Genomic DNA, 13,335 nt, shown 5'->3' with positions numbered 1-13,335 from the left:
TTTTGTTTGTTTTTCCTCCATTTCTTTAAGGTAATTTCTCATTTCATCTTTAAGAATTTCAAACATTCTCTTGAGTTTATTTTTTAGATCATTTTCTTTTGGTTCATCCATATTTGGTTGTTCAGGTCTTGCTGTTGTAGGGTCTTTAAGTTTTACTGGTCTTGTGCTGCTCTTTGTGGTATATCATGTGATCTTACCTTTTCTACTCATCTTTTCCTCTAATAGGTATGGTTGGGGCGCTGTCTGAGATTCTGTTGATTAATCTTCTAGGTGCCAGTGAATCCAAAGCTCAGATAGTTGTTCCTCATGGTACAGTCAGTGTCACAGTTCTAGTTACCCCATTGGTTATTACTGTTCCTGGAGATAGCTCAGTGCTCCTGTGCTTGGCTCTGCTCCCTTGGAGTTTGCTGTCTCAGGCCTGCTTTGGCCTAGGCTGCTGGCTTTGTTCTGTTTCTGTAAATCCTGGTCTAGATCTCCTCCTGCAGAAGTCCCTGGCTTGGAGCTGGACCTGTTCCAGTGGAAATAGCTGCCTCTGGATCTGGTCGCTGGCTCAGTCCTGATCTGCCTATGTCCCAGGACTGGGTTTGCACCTGGCTTCTGCTCCTGGTGGAGCTTGTTTCTCAGGCCCTCTATGCCCTAGGTGGCTCCATCAGTCCCACTCCTGTGTAATTTATTGCCCAAGGTAGAGTTCTTGCCTCAGGGCCACTTTGGCTTAGGTTACTGGCTTTGAACTGTATCTGTAAATTCTGGTCTGGCTTCCCTCCTGCAGAAGTCCCTTGTTGGAGTTAGACCTGGAAAGGTTTCTGGTTCCTGCCTACTGCCTCAGTGGTCCCAGGCTCAGGTGCGCCGGTGTTGGACTCTAGTGTCCAAACCAAGAAGGAGTCGCCCCCAGAGACCACCTCATATACCACAGTCGATGCAAAAGCATGAGGATTTTATTAATTCTGTCATGACAGGGTCCCTCAGCATTCGGGAAGCCAAGAGACCTCGAATAGCTGGTACAGTCTACTTTTAAAGGAGAAGGCTCCATAGAAACAAGAGGGGTTGTTCCTTGACCATTATGATTGGCTTATTCGAAAAGGGCTAATACCAATAATTGACTGAAGAACTATTGTCAGATCAGATGAGGTAAGAGGTCATTTTGACCCCGTTTCCCAGGGGACTGGGTCAAAACATACGTGTATGGATAATTGTTCAGGAACTGAGTATGGGTGCATGTGTAGCTGTTAGGTCCTTGGTTCCCAGGGGAGGAGGGGAAGCACTAAGGCATGGAGGCTGACAGGGTTTGGAATTGTCAGAAATGGCTTCAGAATTGTCTAAAATCTTACACTGGAACCCGCAGAGGACCTGCTTACTTCCTCAGAGGTCCCAGACTCATGCTCGGACCCGCAGGGGTTACAGGTTCCTGCCTCTTCCCTTTGATGTCCCAAACCAATGCCCGAACCCACAGAGGTCCTGACTCAGGTCTACTCTCTCTCTCTGAGGTCCCAGACTAGCGCCTGGCCCCTCTGAGATCTCTGGTTCCTGCCTATTCCCTCAGAGGACCCAGATTCACTCATGCCCAGGCTGACAGAGGTCCTGGCTCAGGCCTAGTTCCTGGCAAGTCCTAGACTCTAGCCCAGACCCATAGGGTATTGGCCTAGGTCCACTCCCTTGAAGGTCCGGATTCACGTTCTGACCCTTGGCAGTCTCTGACTCAGCGGTTACTCCCCTGTATCTGCTCCAGTGGAGATCGTTGACTTGATCTGGTCACTGGCTCAATCTTGATGTGCCTGTGTCCTGGGATTGGTTTTGCTCCTGGCTTCTCCTCCTTTTGGAGCTTGTTCTCTCTGTCCTAGGTAGCTGGTTTCGGTTCCAGTGGAGATCGCAGACTCTGAGTCAGGTCATTGGCTCAATCCTGATCTGCCAGTGTCCCAGGACTGGTTTGGCTCCCAGGACTGGATTTGCTCCTGGCTTCTGCTCCCAGTGGAGCTTGTTTCCTCCAGCTCTCTCTGTCCTAGGAGTCTTGTTCCCATGCCATTAAGGGACTTGGGTATTCACAGACTTTGTTGTGAAAGCCTGGAACTTATTCCTCAGGCTTATAAGAGCTAAAACTGCCTGTTTCCTTCATTGTCTTGGGAAAACATTGCACTAATTGTCATTTATATTTAAGATTGCTTTGGTTCCAAGTAGTATTGGTTTGAGTATAGTAAAATTTTATTAAATAGAGAAAATGATAGATGTACTTACTTAACAAGAAATTGATCTTGCCTTACTAGTAAGGTCCAAACAGGCAGTGGTTTTGCAACATTAAAAGATGACAAAAGTGAAGAGACTTGAATTACCATAAGATATGTATCAGAGAGCAGAGGCTGCTTTTCAGTAAAATGCCATCTGTTACATTAATTGAAATGTTTGCTTGAAATATGTTGGTTCATGCGAGAACTGTGCATTTGTTTTTATAGTGTAGAAAACTTAAGGTATAGTAAGAAAACCAACATGTAACAAGAATGAACTATTGCTATATATGCTGGCCGACTACATGTTTTTATACTTTTGTTGATAACCATGCCCATTTATTTACATACTGTCCATGTACTTTATTGCTAGGCTGACAGAGTTACAACAGGCTATAATGTCCATAAAGCCTAAAACATTTACTATCTGGCTCTTTACAGTGAATTGTGTTGTTTCTTGATATATATTCAGAAGAGATATGTCAGCACAGAGGGCCCATGATAACTATTCGTTTTAAAGGAATTTATATATTCCTCAAATACGTGAAAACAACTGCTTTTTACACTATGTTCTAGTTCCCATCCAAACAATTCAAAGGACATTTGTAAAGTCCTAAGGATGGTCAGGAATAGATGGTGGTTGCTGATAGAAGTTATAGGTACTCAGTTTTGTGAGCATTCTTGGTCTCTTAAGCTAGGAGTATAGCTCAGTGGCATATGCTGAGCACACATGTAAATCACCAACAAAACACTAAACCAGGGTAGCCTTGAACTTAAAACAATCCACCTGCCTGTGCTTCTGAAGTGCTAGGCTTAAAGGTGTATCTTACAGTGCAGCTTCATAATGCTTATTAATTAGAATTTTAACTTTAACCAATTACATTACTAGTTTTTCTTTATATCCCAAACTTTATTTTTCCTCTTAGGTTGAACAGCAGGATACAGTTCATCTCCACTCTAACATTTAAAAATGTGTATACTATTTTGCCTGCCTCTGAAACTATGCTTTAAAAATCTTCAGTTGAACCTGGGTGGTGGTGGCACACTCCTTTAATCCCAGCACTCAGGAGGCAGGCGGGTCTCTGAGTTCAAGGCCAGCCTGGTTAACAGAGAGCTAGTTCTAGGACAGCTAGGGCTGTTAACACAGAGAAACCCTGTCTTTTTTATTATTATTATATATACAATGTTCTGCCTGCATGTGTCCCTGCAGTGCAGAAGTTGGCATCAGATCTTATTACAGGTGGTTGTGAGCCACCAGGTGGTTGCTGGAAATTGGACTCAGGACCTCTGGAAGAACAATCAGTGCTCTTAACCGCTGAGCCATCTCTCCAGCCCCGAGAAACTCTGTCTTTAAAAATGAATACAAAAAGAAAACAAAACAAATTTTCCATTGAAAAAATAAATTGATTTGAGGAACTTTTGTTCTAACTAGTACTGAATTTATTCAATGTAATGCACTTTAACTGAAAAAAATGTACATTTTATTCTGTTTCTAGCCTACAACTGGAGTTTTGTATAAAGAAGATAATTATGTCATCATGACAACTCCAGATAAAGAAAAATACAAATGTATACTTCCTCTTGTGACGAGTGGGGATGAGGTACGTTTTTTTATACATACATTGCTGATTCCTTTTACCAAATATATATACTTTACAACCCTATAGTCATGTACCTTAAAATCGAGTAACAAAATCTCAATAACCTTATAACATAAATATATTAATCCCTTATTCTGTTTTCTTTGATTTGGGGATTCATTTTAGAAAAATTAACAGCCAACTAGTTGTGGTGGTTCAAACCTATAATCTCAGCACTCAGGAGACTGAGGCCAAAGGATTGTCATGAGTTTAAAGATAGCCTGTCCTACATTGTGAGACCTTGTCTAAAATTACAAAAAATGGAGGGGATTAGTTATTAATGTTTTGAATAAAAAGCTAACACTGTGTTTGTTTTCCTTTATACAAATGATGGTTTTCAAGCACAATATAGTATTTCAATGTAAACATAGTGTTTTCATAAAGAATTTCTTATAATAAATAATTCTCTAGGTACCTTATGCTTTCTCACGACCTTAGCTCATGCCCTTTTCTCTCTCCTAAAATGCCCTAACTGCCTCTTATCCATCCTTCAAGGCAATGACTTCTTTCAAGATGAAACAGGAGAGGCAGCATGGTAAAATGGAAAGGACAGCAGCCTAGGAGCCAGGAGGCTGAGGTATAGGATACAGTTAGCTGTGGGTCCCTGGGCAGACTTGAAACTCAGTTCCCCCACTCAATGAATTTCAGCCATTTCTCATGGTCTGTAAAGTGGAACAGTAAAGTCGGTGGTTTTCTTAAGTTTTGTTCAGTTGAAATCTATGCAAGGCAGCTGTTCCATACTGCTCTAAAGCCTTAGAAACAAAATATACCCACACAACCACACCAGTGGTTCAAGTCTGAAGTATTAAAATATGTAGGAATCTGAAAACACCTTTCCACGACAGAACCATTCTAAAACTTCCATAGTTAGAATTTTGGGGGGTTATAGGGAATCAAAAATTCTGAAATAAGTTTACAAAGATTGTCTAGAAAACTTATACTTAAAAACCTTTTTTTTTAAAAAATGAATACTATGGAAGATTATTCTATGGCTTCATATTTTATACTTCAGTTCATTTGAAAGAAGTGACATACCATAGGATCTTATTAAAGATGTTGACTTATTTTCTCTTTTATTTCCAAGCATTTGTGATTTAACCCATGAATTAATAATCAAACAGCAGAGTTGGATGAAGTTTCAAAAAAAATGTATGTTAAACTCCAGTTTTTTTTAGGAAGAAGAAAAGGATTACAAAGGCCCCAATCCAAGAGAGCTTTTGGAACCACTGTTTAAACAGAGCAGTTGCTCCTACAGAGTACGTATTTTATGTACATTTGAAAGTAAGTGTCTAGTAGCCAGTAGATCCTTAAAATGGCTTTTCATCCTGCTGTATTGTGGTATGTTACATTTTAAGTTAGGTGCAAATCTTGGTGCTTGCTAGTATGATCTTCATTTAAATTCTTTATATATATATATATATATATATATATATATATATATATATATATATATAATGTATACAGTATTCTGTTTGCTTGTATGCCTACAGGCCAGAAGAGGGCACCAGACATCATTACAGATGGTTGTGAGCCACCATGTGGTTGAACTCTGGGCCTTTGGAAGAGCAGGCAATGCTCTTAACCACTGAGCCATCTCTCCAGCCCCCTTCATTTAAATTCTTATATGTGCAATAGATAGTACACTGATATCAAAGTGTCAGGCACTATACGAATACTTTGGATGTTTTTAGTTTGAAGGCAAGCTTTCTTATATGATAGAATCATAAAATGCTAATTGCTATTTTTAAACTATGTAGAAAAGAAGCCAGATAGTTATTACACATGCAGACACATTATAGCTCTATTTCAGCCACATAATCTTCATACAGAGCCAATTATTAGAATCCAAATACACTTCAGAAGTTTTGCCATTTTGTGTCACTTCATAAAAATTTATTCCAGATTTGAGGGAAAATCTGCTCAGCTGCTAAAAATTTCAAGTAAAATTCAATTGATTATTTGACTTTTGTGTATTTAAAAACATATGTCTTTCTTAGATTGAATCTTACTGGACTTATGAAGTATGTCATGGGAAACATATTCGACAGTACCATGAAGAAAAAGAAACTGGCCAAGTATGTTTTCCTTGAAATATAAAACATGAAATAAGAAATTCATAATGATATTGATAGTTTTTAAGTTGTAGCTAAAGAAATATGTTTGTAAAATACTTACTGTATTTTTTTTTTATGTAGAAAGTAAATATTCATGAATACTATCTTGGGAATATGTTGGCTAAGAATCTGCTGTCTGAAAAAGGTTAGTCTCTAAAAGTGGTGATAGTACTACTGGGCTTTGGCTTAACATTTAAGTTCTAATTGAAGTTTAAATCCAGGCGTGGTGGTACAAGACTGTGATCCTAGCATTTGGGTGGTAGAAGCAGTAGAATCGGGGATTCAATGCCATTCTCTTTACATAGCAAGGCCTACTTAGGCAACATGAAATGACCCCAAAAAAGAAAAAGAAAGATAGGGAAAAAGAAATTTTCCTGGATACTATCTTTTGTATGCATTATTATTATTACAGCTATTTCTTCAATGTATGTACATGTGTCACTGCATGCACGAAAGAGTCAGAGGAAAACTGCTAGGAATTGGTTCTCTCCTTTCTCTTGTCATTCCCAGGAATCATACTTGGGTCTTTCATAGACACTCATTTTGCAAATACTAACTTTCAAATAGAAGGGCAGGCCTGACAAGAGGGAGTTTAAACACCTAGCACATGAGACCTTGCCTCCAGTACCCAGCAACTCCCACCTAAAAAAGCAAAGAGATAAAAACCTGTTTCATCTTCTTTAGAAAGAAGTTTAAGGTTAAGTTAAAGCTGATTAATTTGTATCATAGATGTGATTTTTTTTTGTATGTTCACCTTTTTCTTGCATTGCTTCCACAGAACAAGAAGAAGAAAAAGAAAAGTTAAATGAGGCAAGTGATATATTAATTTTCATACATCATTGTTAGGTATGACTAAGTGACAGAAGCTAGACATATGTTCTTTCTATAATGCCTCAAAGAAGTGAATCAAATAAACTTCACAGTTTATGACAGCTGGTTTTTCTGTGGCAGAATCAGAGAGACACCCTGTAGCTGCCAAAGGAGAAGGATGCCTACTAGTAGTAGGCCACAGTCTTGTAGCAATACACAGATGAATAAAAATGGGCTAATTTAACATGTAAGTGTTAGTTAATAAGAAGCCTGAGCTAATAGGCCAAGCATTGTTGTAATTAATATGTTTTCTGTGTGATTATTTGGGTCTGAGCAGTTGGGAAATGAACAAGCAGTCTCCGCCTATAATTGCCAACTGAGCATGATGATAGCTTACACCTTTAATTCCAGCATTCAGGAGGCAGAAGCAGACAAATCTCTGTGAGCCTGCTCTACATACCTAGTTCTAGGCCATCTGGGCTATATACACAAGTAAGACCCTGTCTCAGAAAATAAATAATGCTGTAATCCTTCTATTTACTTTTAAAATAATACCTAAATAAATTGTCAGCTGATCCTGCTGACCCAGGACTGTTATCCCAGCTTCTTGGGAGACTGAGACAGGAGAATCACAAATTCAAGGACTTCCTGGCCTAACTAACTGCCTTTCACATGATAGGAGAGAACTAGATCCTGAAAGTTGTTCTCTGACTTACACACACACTCACACACAGAGCTACATGTGCACATGTATGCAAATACATAAAAGTATGAATACATAAAGTAATGTCAAAAAATTAACAAGGAAGAGTGAAGATATAGCCCACTAGTAGAACACTGTCTAGCATGTGCAACACCCTAAACTCAATCTCCACTACTAAAAGAATAATATTAATTACTTGTCTGTGAAACGCTATGATACCAATCCATCATAGTGCATAGCATTGGTGCTTTCTATGAAGCATTACAAACAGTGGTAATAAGAACATTTTTAGTGCTTGTTCCTCATCTCCTATGAATGTAACAGATAAATTGCATGTGTAAATAGCAAGCTACTTGCCTATATGGGCTTTAAAAATAGAGGCTAAGAGTTGTAGTATGAGGGGGCCAGCTTGTTGGGGTTTCCATCCCGCCCGGTACCCCACATCCGGCAAATCCCAAAGAGAAATCACACACAGGACTCCATAAGGTATAAACTGATTGGCCCATTAGGTCAGGCTTCTTGTTAACTCTTATAACTTATATTACCCCATTATCCTTACCTATATTAGCCACATGGCTCCGTACCTTTCTCAGCTGGGCAAGTTACATGCTGCCTCTTCGGTGGTCTGCACAGGAATGGCGGAGGGACCTTCCTCCTCCTTAGCCTTATTCTATTTTCATTGCCCCGCCTCTACTTCCTGTCTGGTTGACCCGCCTATACTTTCTGCCTGGCCAATCAGCGTTTTATTAAAATACATGATTAACAGAATACAGATAATTCTCCTGCACCATTTCCCTCTTTTTTTTTAAAACAAAGGAAAATACCCATAGTTCATTTGTTGGGAATGTGGGCGTAGTATTTCAGGCTACTTCCTGCTGGTTGGGGGCGCTGATGATCTTATGGGGACCTAAAGAAAATTTAGAGTTATAATCGAGTCCTGACTGGAGTATCCTGTGAGTCTTGATCATCTCAGGCAGCGCCTTGAATCCGTTCTGGATGTAGAACTCAGACATCTGGGCCATCTGTTCCTACCGGAGATTGCTCAGGTGGTCTCCCTTGGCCAAAGATGATTTTTCTTAACTCTGAATAAATCCAGAGCCTCTCATTTTCTGTGGAAACAAAAGCAAAATCTCTTCTCCAAAGTAACATACCTTTTGACTTCAGTTTTGAAACCAAGGTATTTTCAAAATACCTATCTTGGTTTAGTTCAGCAGCATTTATAAACAAAAGTCTTTTAGCAGCTATTGCTCCTTCCTCAGCAATCAAACAATTCAAAGAGAGTACAATAGCATACAGTATCAAGATTCTCTGTATATTTTCCATCTCTATGCAGCTTTATTTTAACCTCTATTTCTTTTATTTTTACTTTTATTTTTGGCTTTTTGAGACAGGTTCTCTGTATATATCTTTGTCCTGGAATAACTCTGTAGACCAGGCTATCCTTGAACTCACAGAGATTCCTCTGTCTCTACCTCCCCAGTGCTGGGCTCAAAGGTGTATGCTACCACACCTTGAACTCACAGAGATCTGTCTGTCTCTGTCTCCCAGGCATTGGGATTAAAGGCGTGTGCTACCACACCTTGAAGTCACAGAGGTCAATCTCTACCTCTGTCCCTTGAAGTCACAGAGGTCAATATGCCTCTGCCTCCCGGGCATTGGGATTAAAGGTGTGTACCACCACACCCTATATCTCCCTTTCTTTTTTTTTATTTTTAATGATTTTAACCTTTTAGCCTGCATATATTTTTAACACACTGTAAACCATTTAGAGGTTTTCTTCGTCTTTAAATCTCTCTTTACTGTATATCTCTCTTTTTCTGACCACATTCCTTAGCTTTCCAGCTTCATGGCAGAGGTACCGCCAGAGCCATTTTTATCTTCACAACTCTACAGTGTTTCAAGGTCCCTGCCAAGAAGCAAGTTGCAGCATTCTGCTCACAGACCATACTCAGTTGGACTGCCTGCCTGAAAGAGTCAGAGTTTGCCCTGGCAGGACGGCCCAGAAAGCCAGTATTTTAAAATGGCACAGCTTTTTTCCTGCTACGGCTGAAAACTGAAAAGCATGTGTTCAGCTTTTCATCAACACCATTTAAGTGTTTTGTAACAGGACCTTTTAAAAGAGCTGCAAGGTTTTGCAGCTGAAGCTGAGTCAGGAAGTCTCCCTTAGATGAGAGTGCTTGCTTGCCTCTAGCAAGCAGAGTAGACCTGAGAAATTGCTGCTACCAACAAAACTTTGCTTTACTCTATTCTTTCCCAAGCTTTCTCAAGCTTTCTGTGGATTCAGTTATCCATGTGGGCGCCATATGTAGTATGAGGGGGCCAGCTTGTTGGGGTTTCCGTCCCGCCCAGTACCCCACAACCGGCAAATCCCAAAGAGAAATCACACACAGGACTCCAAAAGATTATAAACTGATTGGCCCATTAGGTCAGGCTTCTTGTTAACTCTTATAACTTATGTTACCCCATTATCCTTACCTATATTAGCCACATGGCTCCGTACCTTTCTCAGCTGGGCAAGTTACATGCTGCCTCTTCGGTGGTCTGCACAGGAATGGGGGAGGGACCTTCCTCTTCCTTAGCCTTATTCTATTCTCATTGCCCCGCCTCTACTTCCTGTCTGGTTGACCCGCCTATACTTCCTGCCTGGCCAATCAGCGTTTTATTAAAATACATGATTGACAGAATACAGATAATTCTCCTGCACCAAAGAGTAGGAACTGTCTTTTATCTCTGTGCAGTGCAAAGCTGCCATGTATATACATGTTGTAGGTACTTCATATATGTCCATCAAATGGTGACTCAGAGTAGTATTGTGTAAAATTCCTGTACTTCAAAGAATACCTCTGCTTTCTTCCTTTTCTTCCTTTTCACTATCTGCTCTACTTGGAAATCAGCCTTAAAACTTGTCGAATCTAAATTATGAACAATATTCTCTACAAGGTTAGAGAAGAAAGAGCTAAGCAGACCAGTATAGTAAATATTTTTGTTAGTTTAGTTTATTTCCTTAACATTCTTGACAATAACTCATTAATCTTGTGTTTGTACTCTTCATTTAAATGTACATTGACTTAATATTTAATTTTAGCATCAAATACTTGGTTCTGTATTATACTATCCTTAAATATACTCGCAAACTTAAGAATAAGAACATTAGGGCTGACTTAAAAGAAAGTACAGACATTTTCATCTTATGTTTACAAATAAAATGTAGTTTTCTTTCAGAATAAATAAATACTTCCCCCACCCTCAAACCCACCTCAAATTTCTAATAAAAAAATCTGCCTACACTTTTTTTTAAGATCCCTACTAAGAATATTGAAGGTCAGATGACACCGTACTATCCTGTGGGGATGGGCAATGGTACACCTTGTAGTCTGAAACAGAACCGGCCCAGATCAAGCACTGTGATGTACATATGCCATCCTGAATCTAAGCATGAAATCCTTTCAGTAGCTGAAGTTACCACTTGTGAATATGAAGTTGTCATCTTGACACCACTCCTGTGCAGTCACCCTAAATACAGGTACGATGATCATTCAGTATTCTAAACACACAGCACACATGGGCTTGGGAGCGTTCACATTCAGCCTTAATGCTGCTTTTCCTTCTGAATAGGTTCAGAGCCTCTCCTGTGAATGATATATTCTGTCAATCACTGCCAGGATCTCCATTTAAACCCCTCACACTAAGACAGTTGGAACAGCAAGAAGAGATACTGAGGGTGCCATTTAGGAGAAATAAAGAGGTATGAGGGTTAGCTAATTATATTTTCTCAGTGCTTCTTTTTCCATGTTTCAGAACCTGTATCAATGTGTTATTTCTGTAGCATAATAATGGCAATTTATTGGGGCTGGTGAGATGGCTCAGTGGTTAAGAGCACTGACTGCTCCTCCAGAGGACCCGGGTTCAATTCCCAGCACCCACATGGCAGCTCACAACTGTCTGTAGCTCCAGATTCAAGAGAATCTGACATCATTATACCAATGCGCATGAAATAAAGTTAAATAAAGCTTTAAAAAAAAAAAGAAACCTCTCTTCATGCGATGTTTAAAAAAAAAATAATGGCAATTTATTTTATTGACTTCAAATTTTTAATTCTAATTATTTGAATAATTTCAATTCTTTTTCTTGCACTTAAACAATTATACTTTTCAGAAACTGTAACATTCTCATACAATTACATAATTTCTAAAAATTTTATATAGATTTATTTTATTTGTATGCTTATATGTGAATGCCTACATGCATATACATGTGTAATGTGCGTATCTGGTACCTATGTAGGCCAGAAGAGTCTGGTCCTCTGGAAACTGGAGTTACAATTGTAAGCTGCCCTGTGAGTTCTGGAGCCCAACCCAGGTCCTCTGCAAGAGCAGCAGGTGTTTTAATTGCTGATCTAGCTCTCCAGTCTCACACATAATATTTTCTGTTTAACATCCTATTAAATTTCTAAGTAGTTGTTCCAATTAAGCTAAAAAAAAAAAAAAGAGCTGCCCTAGCTCCAGCTCTTAGCATTTTACACTTCAGCCGGTTGTTCTCCTTTTTTTTTTTATTTTTTTATTAATTTATAAAAGTTTCCACTTCTGCCCCTCCTCCCAATACCCTCCCATTCCCGCCACTCCCTCTCCTCCCCCCCCCACTCCCTCTCCTCCTCCCTCTCCAGCCCTAAGAGCAATCAGTGTTTCCTGCCCTGTGGGAAGTTCAAGTTCCTCCCCCCTCCCTCCAGGTCTAGGAAGGTGAGCATCCAAACTGACTGGGATCCCAAAAATCCAGTACATGCAGAGGAAACAAGTCCCATTGCCATTATCAATGGCTTCTCAGACAGTCCCCATGCCAGCCACATTCAGAGAATCTGGCCACATTCAGAGAATCCGGTTTGATCACATGTTCGTTCAGTCCCAGTTCAGCTGGCCTTGGTGAACTGTCATTAGATCAGTCCTCTTGTATCAGTCAGTGAACGCACTCCTCATAGTCCTGCCTTTCTTGTCCATGTTCTCCATCCTTCTGCTCCTCATTTGGACCTTGGGGGCTCAGTCCAGTGCTCCAATGTGGTCTCTGTCTCAATCTCCATTCATCTCCCTCTGATCCTGCCTTCCTTGCTCACGTGCTCCCTCCTTCTACTTCTCATTTGGACCTAGGGAGTTAAGTCCAGTGTTCCAATTTGGGTCTCTGTCTCTATCTCCATCCATTGCCAGATGAAGGTTCTATGGTGATATGCAAAATATTCTTCAGTATGGTTATGGGCCAAGGCTAGTTCAGGCACCCTCTCCTCTGCTGTCCAGGGAACAATCTGGGGATCTCTCCTTGGACCTGGGAACCCCTCTAGAATCAGGTCTCTTGTAAACCCTAAAATGGCTCCCTTAGTTGAGATATATACTTCCCTGCTCCCATATCCATCCTTCCTCCCTCCCCCCCAACCCAATCCCCAAGCTTTCCCCAATCCTTCCCTACTCCCTTCTCTCTAACCCTCTCCCCTTGCATCCACTCCCGCCCCTGTGCACCCAATGTTGCCTGGCACTCTTGTCTACTTCCAATATCCAGGAGGATAACTATATGAATTTCTTCAGGTTCACCTTCTTATTTAGCTTCTCTAGGATCAAGAGTTATAGGCTCAAAGACCTTTAATTATGGCTAGAATCCACTTATGAGTGAGTACATTCTCCTCATATTCCTCTTTTTGTGTCTGGGTTACCTCACTCAGTAAAGCGTTTTCTATTTCCATCCATTTGTGTGCAAAATTCAAGATGTCATTGTTTTTTACCACTGAGTAAAACTCTAATGTGTATATGTTCCACACCTTCATTAACCATTCTTCTATTGAGGGGCACCTAGGTTGTTTCCAGGTTCGGGCT

The 13,335-nt window shown here is 40.2% G+C and overlaps 1 protein-coding gene across 2 annotated transcripts in view; it reads left to right on the top strand.

Moving 5' to 3' along the window:
• Window positions 1-13,335, top strand: part of Erlec1 (endoplasmic reticulum lectin 1) — a 46,516-nt gene that overhangs the window by 17,666 nt on the left and 15,515 nt on the right. The window contains exons 2-8 of one of the 2 annotated variants that reach the window (XM_087909228.1): window positions 3,713-3,817; window positions 5,032-5,112; window positions 5,854-5,931; window positions 6,052-6,115; window positions 6,749-6,780; window positions 10,783-11,006; window positions 11,099-11,228. In XM_087909228.1, coding sequence (XP_087765354.1) covers window positions 3,713-3,817; window positions 5,032-5,112; window positions 5,854-5,931; window positions 6,052-6,115; window positions 6,749-6,780; window positions 10,783-11,006; window positions 11,099-11,228 — 714 coding nt within the window. The remainder of the gene's footprint in view (window positions 1-3,712; window positions 3,818-5,031; window positions 5,113-5,853; window positions 5,932-6,051; window positions 6,116-6,748; window positions 6,781-10,782; window positions 11,007-11,098; window positions 11,229-13,335) is intronic. The other variant, XM_048427587.3, reaches the window with a different exon arrangement.

The sequence above is a fragment of the Myodes glareolus genome, chromosome 8 (assembly GCF_982192425.1).
Source record: "Myodes glareolus chromosome 8, mMyoGla1.1, whole genome shotgun sequence".
Taxonomy (NCBI): Eukaryota; Metazoa; Chordata; class Mammalia; order Rodentia; family Cricetidae; genus Myodes; species Myodes glareolus.
This window is presented reverse-complemented; position numbering and strand designations above follow the sequence as displayed.